The 22,664-nt window shown below is 47.4% G+C and overlaps 1 protein-coding gene across 9 annotated transcripts in view; it reads left to right on the forward strand.

The window, feature by feature from the left end:
- ARHGEF10L (Rho guanine nucleotide exchange factor 10 like) overlaps positions 1–22,664 on the forward strand; it is a 142,597-nt gene that overhangs the window by 43,497 nt on the left and 76,436 nt on the right. For 4 of the 9 annotated variants that reach the window (XM_053400989.1, XM_053400987.1, XM_053400988.1 and 1 more), the window contains 8 exons: positions 367–468; positions 6,767–6,873; positions 9,043–9,120; positions 11,877–12,056; positions 15,082–15,198; positions 15,608–15,700; positions 18,428–18,601; positions 19,221–19,366. In XM_053400989.1, the coding sequence (XP_053256964.1) occupies positions 367–468; positions 6,767–6,873; positions 9,043–9,120; positions 11,877–12,056; positions 15,082–15,198; positions 15,608–15,700; positions 18,428–18,601; positions 19,221–19,366 (997 nt within the window). Of the gene's footprint in view, positions 1–366; positions 469–3,506; positions 4,228–6,766; positions 6,874–9,042; positions 9,121–11,876; positions 12,057–15,081; positions 15,199–15,607; positions 15,701–18,427; positions 18,602–19,220; positions 19,367–22,664 lie in introns of those variants that run through there. The other 5 variants (XM_053400990.1, XM_053400993.1, XM_053400994.1 and 2 more) reach the window with 2 other exon arrangements.

Below are 22,664 nucleotides of genomic sequence, written 5' to 3' on the forward strand. Positions count from 1 at the left end.
TTCTGCCAGTCATTTCCGCCAGTTCCATATAGTCCATGACCTTCATCTGCCATTCTTCCAGGGTGGGTAGATCTTGTGTCTTCCAATACTTTGCAATAAGAAATACATGCATATATATGCAACTGGAACGCAGCTAGGGCTGGTGCTGCCTGAAGCTGCACCCTGCGAGACAAGCACCCACTTTGTCCTTTGCTGGTTTGGGGTGGGGGGGCAAAAATCCCTTTGGGCTTGCTGCCCCCCTCCCCAGTGGCTGTTGAGAGAACTTCCCTGAAGTTAGCAAGCATGCCTGGCTGTGTAAGGAAGGGGAGAGGAGAGTAAACACAGTATTTTCTTTCTGTTTTTCTCGTGATGTTTCCCTGGCTGTAGGGGATGGGGAGCCAGGCAGGAGTGCCATGGAGCCAGGCAGGAAGCGCTCTTTGTCCTGGACTGGGGAGCTCTCCAAAGCCCACAAGCTGTCCGTGGACAGAGGTACGGATCTGGGGGCCTCTTGCCCTCCCGGATCCTGTCTCCATTCGAGACGAGGTAGCATGATTTGCAGTGGAGTTTTGTAGTGTGTGAGCTTCTGTGTCTTAGCTTGCCTCTGCTAGTGAAAAGGGCCTTGCTGGGGGTTGCCCCCCCCGGAACCCGCACACTTTGCACATGCTCGAGAGTGCTGTTGTTTTTGCAGAGGCTGCCAAAAGCAGGGCAGTGTGGCTCTGGGGGGGGGGGGGGAATCTGGAAGCCCTGCTCCCCAACACGGACACACACACACAGAGGACCGCTTTGACCTCCCGCACCCAGAACACATTGCAACTAGTGGCCTAGAGCAAAGGCACTCTGTGTGTCCTCAGAGACACTCTGTATTTATTTTGTTTATAAAAAATATTTCCATACTACTATCTTCGACATCTCCCTTTCCATGGAGGCGCAGATTGCAGCTATAACAAAGACGGCATTTTTTCATCTCCCCCCAACCTAAGCAGTTGGCTCCTTACCTCTCTCGCCCTGACCTAGCCACTGTGATCCACGCGACGGTCACCTCCAGACTGGATTATTGTAACTCGCTTTACGTGGGGCTGCCCTTGAGACTGACCCAGAAACTCCAGCGGGTGCAGAATGCCACAGTGAGACTCCTTACGGGGTCCTCGCTGCGGGATCACATTCACCCGGTGCTATACCAGCTGCACTGGCTCCTGGTGGAGTACGGGATCAGCTTTAAGGTGCTGGTTTTAACCTTTAAAGCCCTATACGGCCTAGGACCCTCGTACCTACAGGACCGCCTCTCCTGGTATGTCCCACGGAGGACCTTACGGTCTTCAGACAAAAACATCTTGGAGGTCCCGGGCCACAGAGAGGTTAGGCTGGCCTCAACCAGAGCCAGGGCTTTTTCGGCTGTGGCTCCGATCTGGTGGAATGCTCTGTCACAAGAGACTAGGGCCCTGCAGGACTTGACATTTTTCCACAGGGCCTGCAAGACAGAGCTGTTCCACCAGGCCTTTGTGGCGAGCGAGCTTGAACCCTTGCTTACTGTGCGCAGATCTGGTTGCGCCTTCTATTTGCGGGTGCGGACCTCGTAGTTGCTTGTGCCAGCCGCTGCATAGAAGCACACCTGTGGCTAGAGCTCATGGTTGACCAACATTGCAGTCTTCGTTGATGTGCTAATCCTTGCTTTCCGTAGTTCGCTGCTTTGACAGCCTTCGGATTTTGGAATGTCAGACCTTCAGGGCAGGGACTTGCCTGCCTTTTCTCCTTTGCTGTTTTGGGACCCTCCAAGTGTTCCTATTTCCAGAGGCAGTCCCAGATTTGCAGAAGCCGTTCCGGTTTCGGATTTGATCCTGGAATGTCCCTCTTTTCCTTAGCACATCCCTATTTTCAACATAGAAATGGGTATGGAGTTGACCGACCCCTGAGCCAAGGAGATACAATCTTTTAGAAGACATATGAAGGGGTTAACCCTGTATATGGAAGTTTTAAAAAAATGTTTAATGTTTTATTATGTTTTTATACACAGTGGTACCTTGGTTCTTAAACTGCTTAGTTGCCGAACAAATTGGCTCCCGAATGCCGCAAACCCAGAAGTAAGTGTTCCGGTTTGCGAACATTTTTTTGGAAGTCGAACGTCTGACATACCTTCTGCTTCCGCAGGAAGCTCCTGCAGACAATCGGAGAGTCAAGCGGACCCCAGGAACGGATTAAGTTTGAGAACCAAGGTACCACTGTATGTTGGAAGCTGCCCAGAGTGGCTCAGGCAACCCAGTCAGATGGGTGGGTTACAAATCGTAGAATTATTATGGAGTCCCTATTCTCATTGGAGAAATGTTGGCAGGTATGAAGGTTGCTCCAAGGGACGCGGGTGGTGCTGTGGGTTAAACCACAGAGCCTAGGACTTGCCGATCAGAAGGTTGGCGGTTCGATCCCCATGACGGGGTGAGCTCCCGTTGCTTGATCCCTGCTCCTGCCAACCTAGCAGTTCGAAAGCACCTCAAAGTGCAAGTAGATAAATAGGTACCGCTCTGGCGGGAAGGTAAACGGCGTTTCCGTGCGCTGCTTTGGTTCACCAGAAGCGGCTTAGTCATACTGGCCACATGACCCGGAAGCTGTACGCCGGCTCCCTCGGCCAATAAAGCGAGATGAGTGCCGCAACCCCAGAGTTGTCCGCGACTGGACCTAATGGCCAGGGGTCCCTTTACCTTTTATGAAAGTTGCTCCAGCCTGCTCTGGAGTCAGGGGTCAGCCTGGTTTGGATTAAAGGCTTCATTTCAACAGAAAAAGAGGAAGCTGTCAGAACAGTGGTCAGCACTGGCTGGCAGCAGCTCTCCAGGGGTTGAGGCGGGCTCCCCCCATGTCCCAGGCCTACCTGGAGATGCTGCCAGGGATTGAACCTGGGTCCTTCTGCATGCCAAGCAAGTGCTCCAGCCCTGAGTTACACCCCTTCTTCTCTTTGACTTCTGTCACATGGTCCATTAGGAAATGATTTCTGGGGGTCAATTTTAAGAGCTTGCAGGCCCCTCCTTCACCCAAGCACCTTCCATTATTTTTATTATTTTTAGTTGTAGAAGACAGGTAGGGGGGGGTCTTTAGAATGCAGTTGCATTTAATAACCCTTTGCATCTGGAGGGCAGAAAATAACAGAAGCATAAAGGTAAAGGTTAAGGGACCCTTGACCATTAGGTCCAGTCGTGGTTGACTCTGGGGTTGCGGCTCTCATCTTGCTTTATTGGCCAAGGGAGCTGGCGTACAGCTTCCGGGTCATGTGGCCAGCATGACTAGACCACTTCTGACGAACCAGAGCAGTGCATGGAAATGCCTTTTACCTTCCTGCTGGAGTGGTACCTATTTATCTACTTGCACTTTGACGTGCTTTTGAACTGCTAGGTGGGCAGGAGCAGGGACCGAGCAACGGGAGCTCACCCCGTCGCGGGGATTCGAACTGCCGACCTTCTGATCGGCAAGTCCTAGGCTCTGTGGTTTAACCCACTGCACCACCTGCATCCCCTGAAGCATAGAGCTGGACAATTGGAAGGGGGGACCCTAGGGGTCATCTGGTCCGAACGCCTGGGGTCCTCGTAGGGAACCTCAGTTTTGCAAACTGACCGTGTCTTTGGCAGAAGGTAATTTAGCCGCCAATGCGATTTTTGCTACCTTCACTGCATCGGATGGGTCTGCCTGTTTGTCCCTCTCCAAAATATTTTCCTCTGCTGGTGGGGGTTGCGAGGTTCTCCATTCATGCCCCCCTCCAGCCCAGCACCTTCCCTGTCTGCCCCTCCGGCTGTTTCCGTCCCGAACCCTTCCTCCCCGCATGGCTGCTGTCCCAACAGAGCAGCTGTTCCAAAATTAGGGAAGGAAAAGGTCACCCTTTGCTGGTCTATTTCTGGTGCCCTCCAATCCCCACCCCTCCCTGGGCAGCTAACACCCTCCGCTGCTCTTCCTTCTTTTGCCCTCCGCCCCTTCTCATTTGCCAGCTCCTCCTTGCAGCTGGCTGCGATGCAACCTTTCCTCTGCCGGAGACCCCTTTGCCAAGATCTCCCCGCACGAGTGGAAACTAGAGATTGCCCTGAGCTCGGAGAAAGAGGAAGTTTGGGGACAGTCAGTCCAGGCTGGCTAGAGGGTTTGGTGGGACGGGGTGGAGGGTCGGGCGAGCGGCACCCCTGAAGGGTGAGATGTGGCGTAAACGGCACCGGTCCAACCAGGACTTCATCATCATCCGTTCCTCCTCCTCTTCCTCCTCCTCCTCTTCGTCTCTTTCAGGTAAGGCCCCTTGCATTTATTTATGTTTGACTCAGGCTTCCTCCTTCAGCAAAGAGCCAAGCTCAGAGGTCCCATCAGCCGCTGAGGTTTACCCCTCTCTGGCACCCCCGAAGAAAATAAAAATAAATCATTGTCATGTGCCACTCGGAGATGACTCAGCAGGCAAGTCTTGCTTGCTGTTGGGGTCTGGGACGGGAAGGTGTTTTTCTCATCTTCTTATGCCATGGATGCTTTAGCTGAGATTCCTGCATTGCAGGGGGTTGGAGTAGAATCAGGGGTCAGCAAACTTTTTCAGCAGGGGGCCGGTCCACCGTCCCTCAGACCTTGCGGGGGGCCGGACTATATTTTGGGAGAAAAAATGAATGAATTCCTATGCCCCACAAATAACCCAGAGATGCATTTTAAATGAAAGGACACATTCTACTCAAGTGAAAACACCAGGCAGGCCCCACAAATAACCCAGAGATGCATTTTAAATAAAAGCACACATTCTACTCATGTCAAAACACGCTGATTCCCGGACCGTCTGCGGGCCAGATTTAGAAGGCGATTGGGCCGGATCCAGACCCCCGGGCCTTAGTTTGCCTACTCATGGACTAGATTAATCTTGGGGAGTCCCTTCCAGCTCTAGAATTCTATGGTTCTATGAAAGCGGAGGTGGTTAAAGCCAGTTTAACTTAAGAAACTGGTTGCTTGTATACTCAAACCTTTTCTCTCTTGCCATTTGCCGTATCCTTCTGAGGGCATTCTGATTTCAAATTCCCATGGTTGGGAGAACTGGGGAGTTGTGACTTCCCAAGCAGTGAAGGGAAATGTTGTCTGCGCACATGTTCAGCCTGGTGCAGCATGAAAAGGCAGGCTGACCCTTGACCCCAGAGCAGGCTGGAGAAACCTTCACACCTGCCAACATTTCTCTGATGAGAATAGAGACGTCCTGTTCCATAATAATAACAACAATAATTTTATTATTTGTACCCCGCTCATCTTACTGGGTTGCCCCAGCCACTCTGGGTGGCTTCCAACATATATACAAACATAATAAAACATTTAAAAACTTCCCTATCCAGGGCTGCCTTTAGGCGTCTTCTAAAGGTTGCATAGTTACTTATCTTCTTGGCTCGGGGACATATAACTCCATACTGTGCAAAATTTCTCCGATGGAAATAGGGACAACCTAAGGAAAAGCAAAGGGATGCGGGTGGCGCTATGGTCTAAACCACAGAGCCTAGGACTTGCCGATCAGAAGGTTGGTGGTTCGAATCCCCACGACAGGATGAGCTCCCATTGCTCGGTCCCTGCTCCTGCCAACCTAGCAGTTCGAAAGCACATCATAGTGCACGTAGATAAATAGGTACTGCTCCCGTGGGAAGGTAAATGGCGTTTCCATGTGCTGCTCTGGTTCGCCAGAAGCGGCTTAGTCATGCTGGCCACTGGCTCCCTCAGCCAATAAAGCGAGATGAGCGCTGCAACCCCAGCGTCGGCCACGACTGGACCTGATGGTCAGGGGTCCCTTTACCTTTACCTTTAAGGAAAAGCAGGACATTCTGGGATTAAATCAGAAACCGGGATGGCTTCTGTAAACCCAGGACTGCCCCTGGAAAGTAGGGACACTTGGAGGGTCTGAAGCTTCCCTTGTGGGGTTGCAATCTGGGCAAAAGCTCCATTGGCCCCCTGAGTTGGTAGGGAGGTAAATGCAACAGAGGGAGACAAAATACAGAGTCTTGGGTTCTGGAAGACGCGGCAGGAATGGGCTGTGATGATATCGTGGAGGACAAAAACGCCTGCCTCCTGCTGCAAGGCGTCCTGTGATGATGCGATGATGGGAGCGGCTATCATCAGAAATAAAAGGATGACGCTATCATTTTAGCTCAGTCTACAAAGCATCTTGGAAGCTTGGAACTTGCATGGTTGTGCTGAGATGATTCGTTTGGGGGCGTTACTTCTCTGGATTTTTGAGCTGCTTTGGGTACATGGTTGCAAAAGCTCCAGGATGCAGAATTCTGTGTCAGATATAGAGGGTTGTTTTCAAGAGGTCCCTAGCAGGCTCTGAGAGGAGAGTTGAACAAGGAATAGCAACTTTTAAAGAAAAGGGAGCAGGAAGTCATATGAGACCCAATTAACAGACATGGCTAACCTGTGTCCCTTCATTTCAGTGGGGCTACCCTGGAAGGATTTAGTGGGATACAACTCGCAGGCTCTTTCCTGAGCCCCTTTAAAGAGCATGAGGCTTCCATGAGGACTAGAACCATTAAAAGCAATGCTTTGATGTCTGCAGCTGAATCTTTTAAGGGTGTGTTTCTGGACTGGCAATCCTGAAAGGGTGTGTTGAATCCTCTGGGGGAAGCAAAATTCATCTTCCTAATTCCACAATTTGGCTGGTTGTCTGAATATGCCCGTTCCATATTCCCTGTTGCTTTGTTGTTCCTGGCTGCCCACAATAAAATTCTTCCAGCGCATTGTGTTGTGTTTCTCCCTGCGAGGGCCAGTAGCCCTGGAGATGACCTTGTGTGAATCTTGTGTCTGCCTGCGTCCCCTCCAGGCGATTCCGAAGAGGAGGAAATGGGATTCCTGGAGGTCCCGGTGAATGATCTGAAGCACCTGTTTCCCGAGTTGGGCCCGATGCCTGAAGGGTTAAGCCCTCAGCAGGTGAGTGCTTAGGAACGTGGCTCATTCTAAAGTTTTGGAGCACCTCGAGGGAGTGGAAGCTGCACCCACCTTGGCTGCTTTGGGGGAAATTCTGGCTTTTGCAGAGACCCTAAAATATAGCTCAGTGCTAGAGCATCTTCTTGGCATGCAGAAGGTGCCCGTGGATATCCATTTAAAAAAAATAAATCTGCTAACAAGTAATGAGAAGGACTTTTTTTGCCCAAGATCTTAGAATTTGAAGACAGGGGCAGGGAACCTTTTCCAGCCCAAGGGCCACATTTGCTTCTGGGAAGCCACCCGAGGGCCGCATGCGACTGGTGGGTGGGGCCAGAGGGGGGAATGGGCGGAGCAATGCCTGCACATTTCGCCTTTGTAAAAAAGGGCTTCTTTTACAATCTAGAGGCATGATCAGAGTTAAAGGGCAACTTTTGCAGCCAGGGAAAAAGCATTCAAGGAGGGTGGGAAACAGGGCTGGTGAGAGGCGTGGTTTGGGATAGGGTCCCAGGGGCCAGAAAAGAGAGCCCTGGGGTCTGCAATTGGTCTCCCTCGGCTCCTCCTGCTGAGGGTGGCACTGTGGTCTAAACCACTGAGCCTCTTGGGCTTGCCGATCGGAAGATTGGCGCTTTGAATCTGCACAATGGGATGAGCTCCCATTGCTCTGTCCCAGCTCCTGCCAACCTAGCAGTTCAAAAGCACGCCAGTGCAAGTAGATAAAGAGGTATCGCTGTGGCAGGAAGGTAAATGGCATTTCCGTGTGCTCAGGCTTCCATCGCACCAGAAGCAGTTTAGTCATGCCAGCCCATAGCTGTCAACCGTCCCTTATTTGGCGGGAAACTCCCTTATCCCAGCGCCGTTTCCCGCTGCTGTCCTGGATTGATGATGTCCCTTAAATTTCCCGGGTTTCAAAGGAAGCAGCTCCTCTCCCTCCCTCCCTGCCAGCCAGGGAGGAGGGAGGCTCCAACTGTGTTGCTTGGCTGCATTGCTCACTCAATAAGGAGTCTAAGAGGGGTGGAGCTTGCATGCCTTGTGCCGATCATTGCCTGGGGACTCACCTTTGCTCAGCGCTTCCCAGTGGAGAGGTGATGGTGGTTTTCCTTGCTGCATCCCCTTTGCCGGGTTGCTGCGCTATGGGAACCACTGCTTGAGGCTTCGTTTGGCTGCTGGTTGGGCTTTGTGCCTTTGGCTCAGAAGTTGAACATCCCTGTGCTCTGAAAATCCCTTATTTTGGCTGCTGATCCCTTATTTTCGAGGCTGCTGGTCCCTTATTTTCAAATTTGTAAGTTGACAGCTATGTGCCAGCCACATGACCGGAAAGTTGTCTGTGGACAAATGCTGGCTCCCTCGGACTGAAAGCGAGATGAGCACCGCAACCCCATAGTCGCCTTTAACTGGACTTAACCATCCAGGGGTTCTTTACCTTTACCTTTTATATATTAGTCCTTGGTAGGCCATTATCCTGATCCAGCTGGACTCTTCTGTTCTAAAGGAAAATAATAAGAGAACTGTGCTTCTACCAGACTGGCATATTCTGCAGCACATCCTTGAGTCCCGAGTTGAAGAAAAATAAGGCACTCTGCACATGCCCAGAGTTCTCTTACAACCAATCCCTCCTCCCGTGGAACTCTGGGAATTGTAGCTCCATGAGCAGGGGTCTCCCTTAGCCATGCCCAGCCCCCTGAACAAACTTCTGTTCCCAGGAGTCATTGGAGGAAGCCACAACTTCCCTACCGAAGCACCCTGAAATTAATTACATAATTGCGTTGGTTTTGGATAGAAAGGCAAGTCACTTAGGTTTTAGAGGAACTCCAACTGTAGCAGGGCAATGCAAGTAGATAAATAGGTACTGCTGCGGTGGGAAGGTAAACGGCATTTCCATGCGCTCTGAATTCCCTCACAGTGTCCCGTTGCGCCAGAAGTGGTTTAGTCCTGCTTTCCACATGACCTGGAAAGCTGTCTATGGGCAAACGCCAGCTCCCTCGACCAGAAAGCGAGATGAGCGCCGTAACCCTGTAGTCGCCTTTGAATTGATTTCAGCATTACCTTTTTTAGTGCTGATCAGTCCAATAGACCTATTTGGTCCCTGCATGCTGCCCCCCCCCACAGTTCTTCCTCTCTCTTCCATGATGCTCTCTTGAGTCACCCCCACCTAATCTGACCCCCTCTGTACAGGTTGTGCGCCGCCACATTCTGGGCTCCATCGTCCAGAGTGAGAGAAGCTACGTTGACTCCTTGCGGAGGATCTTGCAGGTAAGAGAGCTTTCTGCTTCGTGAGCAGGGAACCAGGCACAGGGCCTTCTCGGAGGTGGCACCTGCCCTGTGGAATGCCCTCCCATGAGATGTCAAACATCTATTGACTTTCAGAAGGCATCTGAAGGCAGCCCTGTTCAGGAAAATTTTGGTGTTTTACTGTGTTTTCAATTCTTTCTTGGGAGCTGCCCAGAGTGGCTGGGGGAAACCACTCACATGGGTGGCATATAAATAATAAAATTATTATTTTATCAACCTTTTGTCCCCGCCTGCTCTCGCCCACCCACCCCTGAGCGAGTGGCTTCCCCTGTCCTCTCACCAAACACAAACACAAAGCTGCCATACACTAAGTCAGGCCATCAAGCCCACCTAGCCCAGTGTTGTCTACACGGACTGGCAGCAGCTCTCCAAGGTTTCAGGCAGGGGACAATCCCTGACCCCAGTGGGAGATGCTGCCAGGGACCGGGCCTGGGACATCCTGAGTGCAAGGCAAGGGCTTTTCCACTGAGCTTTGGCCCTTTCGTGATTAAGGTAAATCAAGCTTCCAGTCCTCATGATTCTGGATAGAGGGCTGATTTAAACAATGTCCCCTTATATTAAATCAGACCGTCAGTGCATCTAGCTTAGTATTGTCTACACTGACTGGCAGCAGCTCTTCAAGGTTTCAGACAAGGTGTCTTTCCTAGCCCTACCTGAAGATGCCATTGGGGATGGAACCCAGGGCCTTCTGCAAGCCAAGCAGCTGTTCTGCCCACTTAGCTATAGCCCTGTCAAGGAAACCAGGAAAGTCACACATTTGTTGGGAGATCAGCTTAGAAAAAACAAAACGCCCCAGGAAATTACTTTCCTTTCCCCAAACAAGCAAAACTCGTCCTCTGAGCTCTACCCATTTCACTAAAAGCAAAGAGAGATTCTGGTCCTCAAGCTTCTGGGCAACTAAAAATGACCTAAACTCTATGTACACATCTACATGCGCCCCATTGTTTTTTAAACTTAGAGAGGCCAATGAACATACATCTTATTTTAATGAATTGACTGTTGCACAACTTCGGGAAGCTTTTGCAGAGTTACGATTAAATACAATAAACTCTGCTTATAGAGATGGGAGATACAGAGGCATACCAACAAATGAACGTGTTTGCATTAGGGGATGTCCTGAAGTAGAGGACCTTATGCATTATATCCTGCACTGTCCCTTATATAATGATGCAAAAGAAAGATTTTTAGTACCTATAATGACAAGGTCCCCTGGCCAGAGCCCCTCTGACATGATTTTATATCTCCTCGCAGACACAGATAAGTATGTGACCTGGCGTGTAGCACTCTTTGCAACTGCTGCTAGGAAAATTAGAGCAAATTATTTGGCCAAGGTAGCCACCAACTGTAAAGGAGATGAATTTGACCCTATCTATCTACATCAGGCTATATCTTTGTCACCAAACTCCGAGTATAAATTGCACACTGTATTAATTGACATTGTTTTTTGATATATTGGTGGCCATGTGATGATTTTAGCTTATGAATTTTATTGTTTAATGTCTTGATTTGTATATTGGGGTACTTTTATAGCTCTGTTTAGAGTACGTAATGTTTTGATAATATAAATGTTTTAAGTCTTTTGTATCAATCCAGTATATTTTCTTTTAATTGTCGAATGATTCTGTGTACATTGCGGCAGCCTTTGGCTATGTGCAATAAAACTGAATGACTGACTGACTCGCAGCAGTTCTCTGGGGTAACAGGCAACAGATGTTCTTAGCCTTTCCTGGAGAGGCTGCTGGGCGATGGAAATTGAGACCTTGTGCATTTTTAAAAAAATATTTTTTATTAATTTTCCAATAAAAATGGCCAATCAACATATCCAATCATAATCCAATTAAAACAAACAAATAAAATAAAAAAGACCAAATTATAATCCAAATTGGAATTATTAATTTTTTGGAGCTCCTCATAGTCTGGACCTCTGAAGCATATCTCCAAATCTCCAGTCCTTCCTCTCCTCGTTGTTTTCATATTTTCCACATCCCAGTTTAAATGCTTTAAAGTTCTTTGTCCCTGGCTCTACGATTCTCAATCATGTCAGAAATCATATTTCCTTTCGTCCGTTGAATACAGCTTTATTTCTGTAAATATATTTTTCAACTGTCTATTTGCCAGTGCAGCTTTCCCTGACTCCAATCTTCCAATCCGGGCTGTTGTCCAAGCCTGTTGTCCAAAGTTTAATGACGCATCAACTCCCAAGTTGTTAATCATTCCAATGTGGGCTGTTGTCCAAGCTTTTCATCTGAGATTTAATAACATAGTAGCTTCGCTGTGGGTTAAACCACAGACCCTAGGACTTGCCGATCAGAAGGTTGGTGGTTCAAATCCCTGCGACGGAGTGAGCTCCCGTTGCTCAGTCCCTGCTCCTGCCAACCTAGCAGTTCGAAAGCACGTCAAAGTGCAAGTAGATAAATAGGTACCGCTCTGGCGGGAAGGTAAATGCCATTTCCGTGCGCTGCTCTGGTTCGCCAGAAGCGGCTTAGTCATGCTGGCCACATGACCCGGAAGCTGTATGCCGGCTCCCTCAGCCAATAAAGTGAGATGAGCGCCGCAACCCCAGAGTCGGTCACGACTGGACCTAATGGTCAGGGGTCCCTTTACCTTAGCTTCCATATTGTTACTGTAAAGAGACCTTGTGCATTCAAGGCAAATATTCAGCCAGGGAGCGACCTTCTTTTTACGGCTCCGTGTCTTCCCATCTCCACGGTTGACAGGATTACAGGAACCCTCTTGTGGAGATGGAGCCCAAAGTTCTCAGCCTCCGGAAATGCCAGGTGGTTTTCTTCCGGGTCAAAGAGATCCTCCAGTGCCACTCCATGTTCCAGATCGCCTTGTCTTCGCGCGTGGCTGAGTGGGACACCACGGAGAAAATCGGCGACCTCTTCGTGGCCTCGGTGAGTGTTTGCAGGATTCAGCTGGGCAGGGGCATCACATTCCCGGAGGAGGAGGAGGAGGAGGAGGAGGAGGATGAGTGTCAAGTATTCTCACCTTTCTTTTTTAATTTTTTTAAATATAATTTTTTTTTAGTTTTTTTTAACATATCATTTTCAACAGTAATTAAACATACTTTTACGTCTTATTCAAATTTTTGACTTCCATCAATCCTGTCTGAAAATTTTCCCATCTAATCTCTCAGTATGCATTTCTTATCTTTTTTTTTTAAAATATTTTTATTGAACAATTTTTTATATAACAGAAACAAAACATACATAAACAAACATCAAACAATAATAAAACATAAAACAAGTACCATTTCATAACCCAGTTTCTAAACCTTACTTCCTCGACCTCCTCTTACTTCCCGTTTCTGTATTCCAAATTCTTACAATTATTCAGCGAAATCTTGCCTTATTTTGTTATAAATTTATACTAATCACCCTTATTCTCTTTGTCATAACCATTACTAATGGTAATCATTTATTTTATTTTAGTCCAACATCATTCTAACTGTCATTAATTTTATAATGTTTCTTTAAATAGTCCTTAAACTTTTTCCATTCTTCTTCCGCCGCTTCTCTTCCCTGGTCTCGGATTCTGCTCGTCATCTCTGCCAAACTCATATAGTCCATCACCTTCATCTGCCATTCTTCCAGTGTGGGTAGATCCTGTGTCTTCCAGTACTTTGCAATGAGTATTCTAGCTGCTGTTGTGGCATACATAAAAAAGGTTGTATCTTTCTTTGGCACCCCCTGGCCGACAATACCCAAGAGAAAGGCCTCTGGTTTCTTGGGGAAAGTATATTTAAATACCTTTTTCAGTTCATTATAGATCATTTCCCAGAATGCCTTAATCTTCGGGCACGTCCACCAGAGGTGAAAAAATGTACCTTCCTTTTCTTTACATTTCCAACATTTATTATCAGACAAATGGTAGATTTTTGCAAGCTTGACTGGGGTTATGTACCACCTATAAATCATTTTCATTATATTTTCTCTTAGGGCGTTACACGCCGTGAACTTCAACCCGGTGGTCCACAACTTTTCCCAGTCAGCAAACATAATGTTATAACCAATGTCCTGGGCCCATTTGATCATAGTTGATTTAACCGTTTCATCTTGTGTGTTCCATTTCAGCAGCAGATTATACATTTTTGACAAATTCTTAGTACTGGATTCTAACAGTTCAGTCTCTAATTTTGATTTTTCCACCTGGAAGCCTATTTTTCTGTCGCATTTCTTATCTTCCCTATTACATTTCAAACTCCTAAACAATATCTCTATCTTTTTCTACTTTGTAACACTTCACATATTTCTCCTTACAAAACTTCTTGTAGTCCTACTAGCGTAATTTGTTGATTACAGTTGCTCTTCAAATAATTCATATACTTCTTCCAATCTTCTGTAAATCTCTGGTCCCGCAGGTTTCGAATCCTTCCTGTCATTTTGTCCAATTCTGCATAGTCCATTAATTTCGTCTGCCATTCTTCTTTTGTCGGAATTTCTTCTTGTTTCCATATCTGGGCTAACAATACTCTTGCCGCAGTTGTTGCATATAAAAACAATTTAACATCTTGCCTATTAATGTCCTGACCAAGTAAAAATGCTTCTGTTCTTTTTAAGAATGTATATTTCAACATCTTTTTCATCTCATTAGATATCATTTCCCAGAAGTGCTTTACTTTTTTACATTCCCACCACATATGATAAAATGTTCCTTCTTTTTCTTTACATTTCCAACATTTATTATTTGTCTTATACATTTTAGCTAATTTCACTGGTGTAATATACCATCTATACACCATTTTCATCGTATTCTCTTTCAAAGCATTATAGGCTGTAAATTTTATCCTTTCATCCCACAACCTTTCCCAAGTATCCTCACCTTTCAAGCCTTCACCTTGTAGGTCCATAGCTCCTGTGTGGAATGTCCCCAGAAGCTTTGAGCTGCTTCAAAGGACAATCGATAAGGGATGTGGATGGAATCTGAAATGGAGAAATCAGCCCTTCTAGTTCAGGGTCGATGGTCTGGGCAAATGGAATGGGCACTAACTTAGTTTAATGCCTACGTTCCAGGAGGCAATGATGGCCCCCGACTTTGTTGTTGTTGTTTAGTCGTTTAGTCGTGACCGACTCTTTGTGACCCCATGGACCAAAGCACACCAGGCACTCCTGTCTTCCACTGCCTCCCGCTGTTTGGTCAAACTCATGTTCATAGCATCGAGAACACTGTCCAACCATGTTGTCCTCTGTCGTCCCCTTCTCCTTGTGCCCTCCATCTTTCCCAACATCAGGGTCTTTTCCAGGGTCTTCTTTTCTCATGAGGTGGCCAAAGTCTTGGAGCCTCAGCTTTAGGATCTGTCCTTCCAGTGAGCACTCAGGGCTGATTTCCTTCAGAACGGATAGGTTTGATCTTCTTGCAGTCCGTGGGACTCTCAAGGGTCTTCTCCAGCACCATAATTCAAAAGCATCCATTCTTCGGCTATCAGCCTTCTTTATGGTCCAGTTCTCACTTCCATACATCACTACTGGGAAAGCCATAGCTTTAACTATACAGACCTTTGTCGGCAAGGTGATGTCTCTGCTTTTTAAGATGCTGGCTAGATTTGTCATTGCTTTTCTCCCAAGAAGTAAGCGTCTTTTAATTTCGTCACCGCCCCTTCATGGATCACAGCCTTGCTGTGGCGAAGGGGCTTGAATAACTCAGAGAAGCTATGAGCTATGCCGTGCAGGGCCAGCCAAGATAGACAGGTCATAGTGGAGAGTTTTGACCAAACGTGATCCACCTGGAGCAGGAATTGGCAAGCCACTGCAGTATCCCTGCCAAGAAAACTCCATGGACAAAGGCCCCCAACTTAGAGGGCTTTAAAAAAATCAGACATATTCATGGAGGAGAGGGCAATCGATAGCTTCTAGCCACAATGGCTTTGCTCTGAACGAAATAGGTGTGCAAACTCTCTTTCTCTTCCCGCTTCCACCCCAGTTTTCCAAGTCTATGGTGCTGGATGTCTACAGCGAATACGTCAACAATTTCACCACTGCCATGTCCTTGATCAAGAAGGCCTGCCTCACCAAGCCTGCCTTTCTAGAGTTCCTCAAGGTCAGTAGTTTGCTACAAGAGCTGGGAATTGTAGCTCTGGGAGGGGTAAGCTACAGTTCTCAGAATTCATTGAATGATGTTCTCTAAATGTAGGGTGTGGGTGTGACATGAGTGAGGATTAGTTTAATGTTCTGACTCTGCTCTGGGCTAGGAGAGCTGTGGGCCAAGCTGCTCTTTCCTGGCCTCGGTTTCCCCAGTCTGTAAAATGGGTATGCTGTTGCAAGGGTTGGTTATGACAGTGAATAGGATAGGCTCTGCCATGCCTCCTGCATGCCAGCATTGGGTCCAGAGAGTGGAAATTTACTGTCTGGGCCCGACCAGCATTATCTCCAAGGTGGGAGGATGGAGACGCACCAAATTGGAAGGCAGAAGTCCTCACATTAACAGCAGGTGATTCTTTTCTTGGCAGAAGAGGCAGATGGGCAGCGTCGACCGGGTGACTCTTTACGGCCTGATGGTGAAGCCCATCCAAAGATTCCCCCAGTTCATTCTCCTCCTCCAGGTACCCTTTTAAAAGTGCTTATCTGATTATTCTCAAAGTTGAGGGAGAGCCTTTGCCCTCTATCCCAGGGGCCGGACAGAAAGGTCTGAAGGGCCAGATTCTTACTCCAGGGTCTGAAGCACAACCTGATTTGCAATGCTGTGTACATTTCCAGTTGTCTTATCTCAGAAAGGATATTGTGGTGTTGGAAAAGGTTTGGACAAGGGCAACTCTATGTAGGAAGGTTACAGCATTTGGGACTTTTTAGCTTAGAGAAAAAGTGAGTCAAAGGTGACTTGGTGGAAGTTTATAAAATTTAGACCTTGCTTGGAGAAAGTGGATACAGAAAAGAATTTCTCCCTTTCTCATAATACAGTGGTACCTCGGGTTACATACGCTTCAGGTTACATACGCTTCAGGTTACAGATTACGCTAACCCAGAAATAGTACCTCGGGTTAAGAACTTTGCTTCAGGATGAGAACAGAAATCGTGCTCCAGTGGCACGGCAGCAGCAGGAGGCCCCATTAGCTAAAGTGGTGCATCAGGTTAAGAACAGTTTCAGGTTAAGAATGGACCTCCGGAACGAATTAAGTACTTAACCCGAGGTACCACTGTACTAGATCCTGTCGGTATCCAATGAAGCTGAATGCTGGAAGGTTCAGGACAGATAAAAGAAAAAAACTTCTCCACGCAGCACATAGTTAAACATTGGAACTCCCTGCCACAGGAGGTAGTGGCTATAGCCACAGTGACTATGCAGTGACTCTACAGTTTGAAGCAACCGTGCTTCTGAATCACACTTGCTGGAAATTGCAGGAAAGGAGAGTTTTCTCTCTTTTCTTTCCTGTATTGGGAATTTTGTAATGTTTGACGTTTGGTTAGTGGTACCTCCTTTGAACGTAGTAATCTCTTCCGGAAGACTGTTTGACTTCCGAAATGTTCGAAAACTCAGGCGCAAAGGGGGCCTGCAAATGCGATAGAGAAAATTGAAAAACATTCAGCAGAAGCCATTTGACTTCTGAGGTGCGTTTGAAAATGGAAACATTTACCGTATTTTTCGCTCTATAGGACACAGCTGACCATAGGACACACCTTGTTTTAGAGGGGGAAAACAAGGGGGGGGAAATTCTCCCCCTCTCTGATTAGCGCCCCTTCAGCGAAGCGGCAGGAGAAATGGAGCCCCTTCCATTTCTCCTCCCGCTTAGCTGAAGGGGCGCTGCGCAGCTCTCCCTCTCTGCTGAAGCCGGGAGAGTCTTGCTCTCCCGGCTTCAGCAAAAGGAACCTGAAGCCTTTGGAGCGCAGCGCGAGTTCCCACTGTGCTCCAAAGTCTTCAGGCGGCTATCCCTGAAGCCTGGAGAGCGAGAGGGGTCGGTGCGCACCGACCCCTCTCGCTCTCCAGGCTTCAGCGATAGCAACGCGTAGCCTCCGGAGTGCGGAGGGAGCGCTCCCTCTGCGCTTTGGAGGCTTTGTGTTGCTATCGCTGAAGCCAAGGAACCTCCATAGGACGCACAGACATTTCCCCTTAATTTTTGGAGGGGGAAAAAGTGCATCCTATAGAGTGAAAAATACAGTACTGCTGGGTTTTCGGCATTCGAAAAGCAAAATGTTCGGCTTCCGAATTGCCCCTGTCTTTTTATATGTGCTGGAAGCTGCCCAGAGTGGGGTATTATTATTATTATTATTATTATTATTATTATTATTATTATTATTCCCTGCTCCTACCCTCAGGTTTCCCACTGGGGGGGGCATCTGGTTGTCCACTGTGAAAATAGGAGGATGGGCCTGATGAGTCCTTGGCCTGATCCTGCAGCCAGGATCTCCTTATGTTCTTAGGTTCCTCATCTCATTGGAGGGGAAGACCAAGCTGGGAGAAGGATGGGTGGAAAGTTTGCTTTGCGCGTGGGGTGGAAATGCATGCCTCAGCTCCCAGCTTGCTCCTCCATTGGCCCAGATGTTGTTATTATTATTATTAATAATAATAATAATAATAATAATAATAATAATAATTTTATTGAGTACAAATTAGAAAAAAATACGAACATACAAAAAAAGGAAAATACATGTAACCAAGAGAAAATTAGAAAACATTTTACCTCTTCTCATATTTACAATTATTTACACCTCTACAAAACAATATTCACAATAAAGAAGTGAAAGGTAAAATATAAAAGAAAAGAACAAGAAGAAGATAAAGAAAAGGAAGAAATAAGATCAAGAATGAGGATTTTAAAAGTAGATACGTATTCACTATACACAGCCATTTCCAATCTATATTTATGTTCAATTATGTACCGTATTTTTTGCTCTATAAAACTCACTTTTTCCCTCCTAAAAAATAAGGGGAAATCTGTGTGCGTCTTATGGAGCTAATGCAGGCTGCGCAGCTATCCCAGAAGCCAGAACAGCAAGAGGGATTGCTGCTTTCACTGCGTAGCGATCCCTCTTGCTGTTCTGGCATCTGAGATTCAGAATATTTTTTTTCTTGTTTTCCTCCTCCAAAAACTAGGTGCGTCTTGTGGTCTGGTGCATCTTATAGAGCGAAAAATACGGTATTTTCATCATATCCTTATCTATCTTAATTAAAACATTTTTAAAAGACTTCCACCATTTGCCTCACACATTTTTGGTAGTCCATTTGTCAAAACCTCTGTTCTTCATATTTTTCCTTTGGGTCTCCTTAATGGCCCAGGCATTTGGGATGGAGGTCCCTCTTCCCACCTGACGGCTCTCCCTTCTTCTTCTTCCAGGACATGCTGAAAAACACTCCCAAGGGCCACGCTGACCGGCTCTCCCTCCAGCTGGCTCTGACGGAACTGGAGACCTTGGCGGAGAAACTCAATGAGCAGAAGCGACTGGCGGACCAGGTGGCTGAGATCCAGCAACTCACCAAGAGCGTCAGTGACCGCAGCAGCATCAACAAGGTAGGCTCAAGTTCTGGTCCTTCTAGGGATGCTTGAGGGATGCAAAGACCAAAGAGGCTTTCTCCTCACGACCAGTTACCCACCTCTGACAATCTGCCAAGACACTTAGCTGACATAGGCTGCGCTCCCATGGCTCTTGATCCCCGTTTTTGCAGTTACAGTGGTACCTCGGGTTACATACGCTTCAGGTTACAGACTCCGCTAACCCAGAAATAGTACCTCAGGTTAAGAACTTTGCTTCAGGATGAGAACAGAAATCGTGCTCCAGCGGCACGGCGGCAGCAAGAGGCCCCATTAGCTAAAGTGGTGCTTCAGGTTAAGAACAGTTTCAGGTTAAGAACAGACCTCCGGAGTGAATTAAGTACTTAACCCGAGGTACCACTGTATTTTACCCTTTTAAAAGTCCAGATGTTTAGGGCTTGTGTCCGTGTGCTAGGTCTGCAGAAAAAGCTCTGTTTGCAAATAATACGGGTCTTGGGACCTTTGGAATGCAATTAGGTTCTCCTCCTCTGCCCTTCAGGTGGGATAATCTTGATGGTGTGGCTGAAAGGTCCTAAGGTCCCTCAATTGATGGTTTCCTCTCTATCTGTCTCTCCCGAAAATGTCCTCCCCCCCCCAGCTGTTAAGCTCAGGCCAGCGGCAGCTGCTGCTCTGCGAGACCTTGACGGAGACAGTCTACAGCGACCGCGGCCAGCTCATCAAGTCCAAGGAGAGGAAAGTCTTCCTGCTGAACGACATGCTGGTCTGCACCAACATAAACTTCAAGTGCGTGTCCAGACAATTTCGCGGGGGTGCTTGCGAGAGGTGGAAGGGTCTTAAAGAGAGAGATTGGGGCATAGCTGTCAACTTTTCCCTTTTTTAAAGGGAAATTACCGTATTTTTCACCCTATAGGATGCACTTTTTCCCCTCCAAAAATGAAGGGGAAATGTGTGTGCGTCCTATGGGGCGAATGCAGGCTTTCGCTGAAGCCTGGAGAGCGAGAGGGGTCGGTGCGCACCGACCCCTCTCACTCTCCAGGCTTCAGGTAGCTATCCGCAAGCCTTGGGAGCCTGCGGGAGTTCCCGCCGGGCTCCCAAGGCTTGCGGATAGCAGCCTGTTCTGGGGGCTGGGGTCAGGGGAAGCTCGGGCTTCCCCAGCCCCGTGCCTGGGGGGGGAAAATATTTTTTTTTCTTTATTCCCCCCCCAAAAAAACTAGATGCGCCCTATGGGCCGGTGTGCCCTATAGGGCGAAAAATACGGTAGCTTATTCCGAATAGGATTCCTCGCAAGAAAAGGGAAAAGTTCGGGGCCCGCTGCAAGTTGGAGGGCTGCTGCAACACAACCCCAGTTTCTGCAGAGTCCACGTGGGGGGAATCCCAATCAGTTGAATCATGCAGCTGACTCCCCATATGGGAAAACCATCTGAGAGGAGTGCTATTTATTATCGTTGGACATCACAGCATGTTTTTAAAAGCATTAAATAAGAAAAAACAACAGGATGAAGTAGTATATCGCCTCTGAGAATACAGGTGAAACTTGGAAAATTAGAATATCATGGAAAAGTTCATTTATTTCAGTAATTCAACTTAAAAGGTGAAACTAACTAATATATGAGATAGACTCATGACATGCAAAGCGAGATATGTCAAGCCTTTATTTGTTACAATTTGTCGGAATTCAAGCGAGCAGAGCACAGCTTAGTCCAAAGGAATTTGGCCACCCTCCAGGTGCCCGGCTTGAATCCTTATGACCTCCTGTCTGCGACTCCTGGCAAGATCAAGGGAGGTCTCCAATCGGCGATTCTCCTCAACGTGAAGAAGAACACACCACTCCTCCCCCAGGGAGGGGGAAAGAGACAGACAGAAATATATCTACATGTCTTTATTTCTGTCTTTCAGCAGTACAGAGAAACACGTCTGTACACTCTGATTCCAACTGCAGAGAGAGAAAAAACTCCACCCATGTACTTCCAGTACAGGGTCATGTGTCACTCTGAGCTAACATCCGGCGCTCAGAGCAGTGAATAGACTGTCCCTGGTTCCCACGGTACAATCCAATAACATCCACATCCTGTTTACCATTCCAGCCACCTGGTGCTTGCTTCTGCATTGCTCCTTTTTCGTAACATCCTCCCCCAAAAGAATCAATGCGTGTTGCAGCAAGCAAAGCATGATCCAGAGAAGAAAACAAACAGTTGTTATACACATAACACTCCCCTGTTGTTTCAGTTCCACCCTTGGAACTCCCCGCCACTGGTTTCCCCAGTGTACCTCTCTGGTTGTCTGGTTTCCAAGGAATGAGTGCATCTGCATTACCTTGGCTAGCAACTCTCTGTTGTGTCTTTGTCTCTGACTTAGACACAGCTCCAACCTGTCCTCGGTTGTTTACAACAGCAACACATGCAACAGCTAAGTTAGCAAACTCTTTTGAGTACCTCTTGGGTGGTTGACCCTTTGTAACTCTCTCAGACCTACGTATGAGGTGCTGATCCTCTCTGCTCACTGGTCCAGTCTCAGGACTCTTTGGAGAACTAGTTCCAATGGTAAACAGTGGTTCATCCTTCAGTTGTGAAGGCCTATCTATTGTGTGAGACTTCCTCTCAATGACTGTGACAACTGAGCTCTCCGAGCTATCAGTGTCATCACTTTCATTACAGCTGTAATCAGTAAAATCATCATCATCTGAATCGTCCTCAGTGGGAAATGTGTGTACTATCACTCTCTCCTGTTCAGGAGCACTCTCTAGAAATTTTGTGAGAATCACCTGACCAGATTCAGACAAAATTACTCTGTAGAGACCCTTTTCATACCCCACAAAAATGCCTCTGGCATTCTTTACTCCACCTGGAGCTTCTGTTCTCACATGAGACCCAAAAACCTTGAAATGGGCAACAGAAGGTTTTCTGTGGAACAGTTTCTCAAAAGGAGAACTTCCCAACTCTTTTGAAACCTTTCTCATCTTCGTATAACAGAACGACATTAGAGACTCGGCCCAGTACTCATGTGGCAGATGTGAACTTAGCAATTGCGCTTCCATCCCCTTTTGCAATTCTTTGTTCACCCCTACACAGACACCCCTGCTCCACGCTACCGCCGAAACAGCAATCTTGTGTCTGATCCCCTTCTTCTGCAGGAACCTTTGGAAATCCTGTAAAAGAAAAATCTGTTTCTCATCTGTGAATAGACAATCAATGTTAGCATCATGCATACTCTTAACCTTGTCACAAAACTCTTGAAACCTCTCCAAGGCTTCCTGTGGCTTTCTCAACACATAAACCCAGACATAGTTAGAGAAATGATCCACACACACAAGATAATATCTTGCATTGCCTCTAGATGGTTCTAGAGGACCAATCACATCAGCATACACCCGCTGAAATGCTCTGTTGACTCCGGTCTTCTTCTTGCTCACACCTGCAAGAGAAACTAGGTTAGACACAGATGAATTACATTCCATGTGATCACTTTGTGCAAAAGTCAACAAATATAGTCCATCTTTCTGTTTGGCAGAAAGATATAACTCTCCATCTTTGTAGATCTCGCAGCTCTCAGCATCGTAGGACAGTCTCAGTCCTCTCTTTGCAATCTGCGAAACACTCAGCAGATTGAACTTCAATTCAGGAACCAAGTAAACATTGTTTATTGTCAAGTCCAGACTCTTAAGATAGACAGTCCCCACGCCGGCCGCTTCCAGCTCCTAACCGTTGGCCTGTTTCACAGCGAAGCTTTGCTTCTTAAACGATGAAAAGAGTTCTTTGTGTGGAGACATATGAACTGTCGCTCCCGTGTCAATAACAAACGAGTTCCCAACGTCTGGCGTGGTTCTTGCCGCCATCAAAGCTTTTCCAGGTTTCACCGAAGTCTTGGTGTGACCTTTGCCTGACGCCTCAGGCTTTGCTGAGCAGCCCTTCGCTCCTTTAGGCTGACGTGGCTTCTTGCAGTTCCGCTGAAGATGCCCAGCCTGTCCACAATTGTAACATCGGACAGCGTTCAAAGCTAGAGCTTTCTCTCCAGTAGCTTCATCTGCGGGGGAATTAGAACTCCGTTCCTCCCTCCCCCTGTCCTTTTCTTCCAGTGCAGCAAG

The sequence above is a fragment of the Podarcis raffonei genome, chromosome 8, assembly GCF_027172205.1.
Source record: "Podarcis raffonei isolate rPodRaf1 chromosome 8, rPodRaf1.pri, whole genome shotgun sequence".
Lineage (NCBI taxonomy): Eukaryota > Metazoa > Chordata > Lepidosauria > Squamata > Lacertidae > Podarcis > Podarcis raffonei.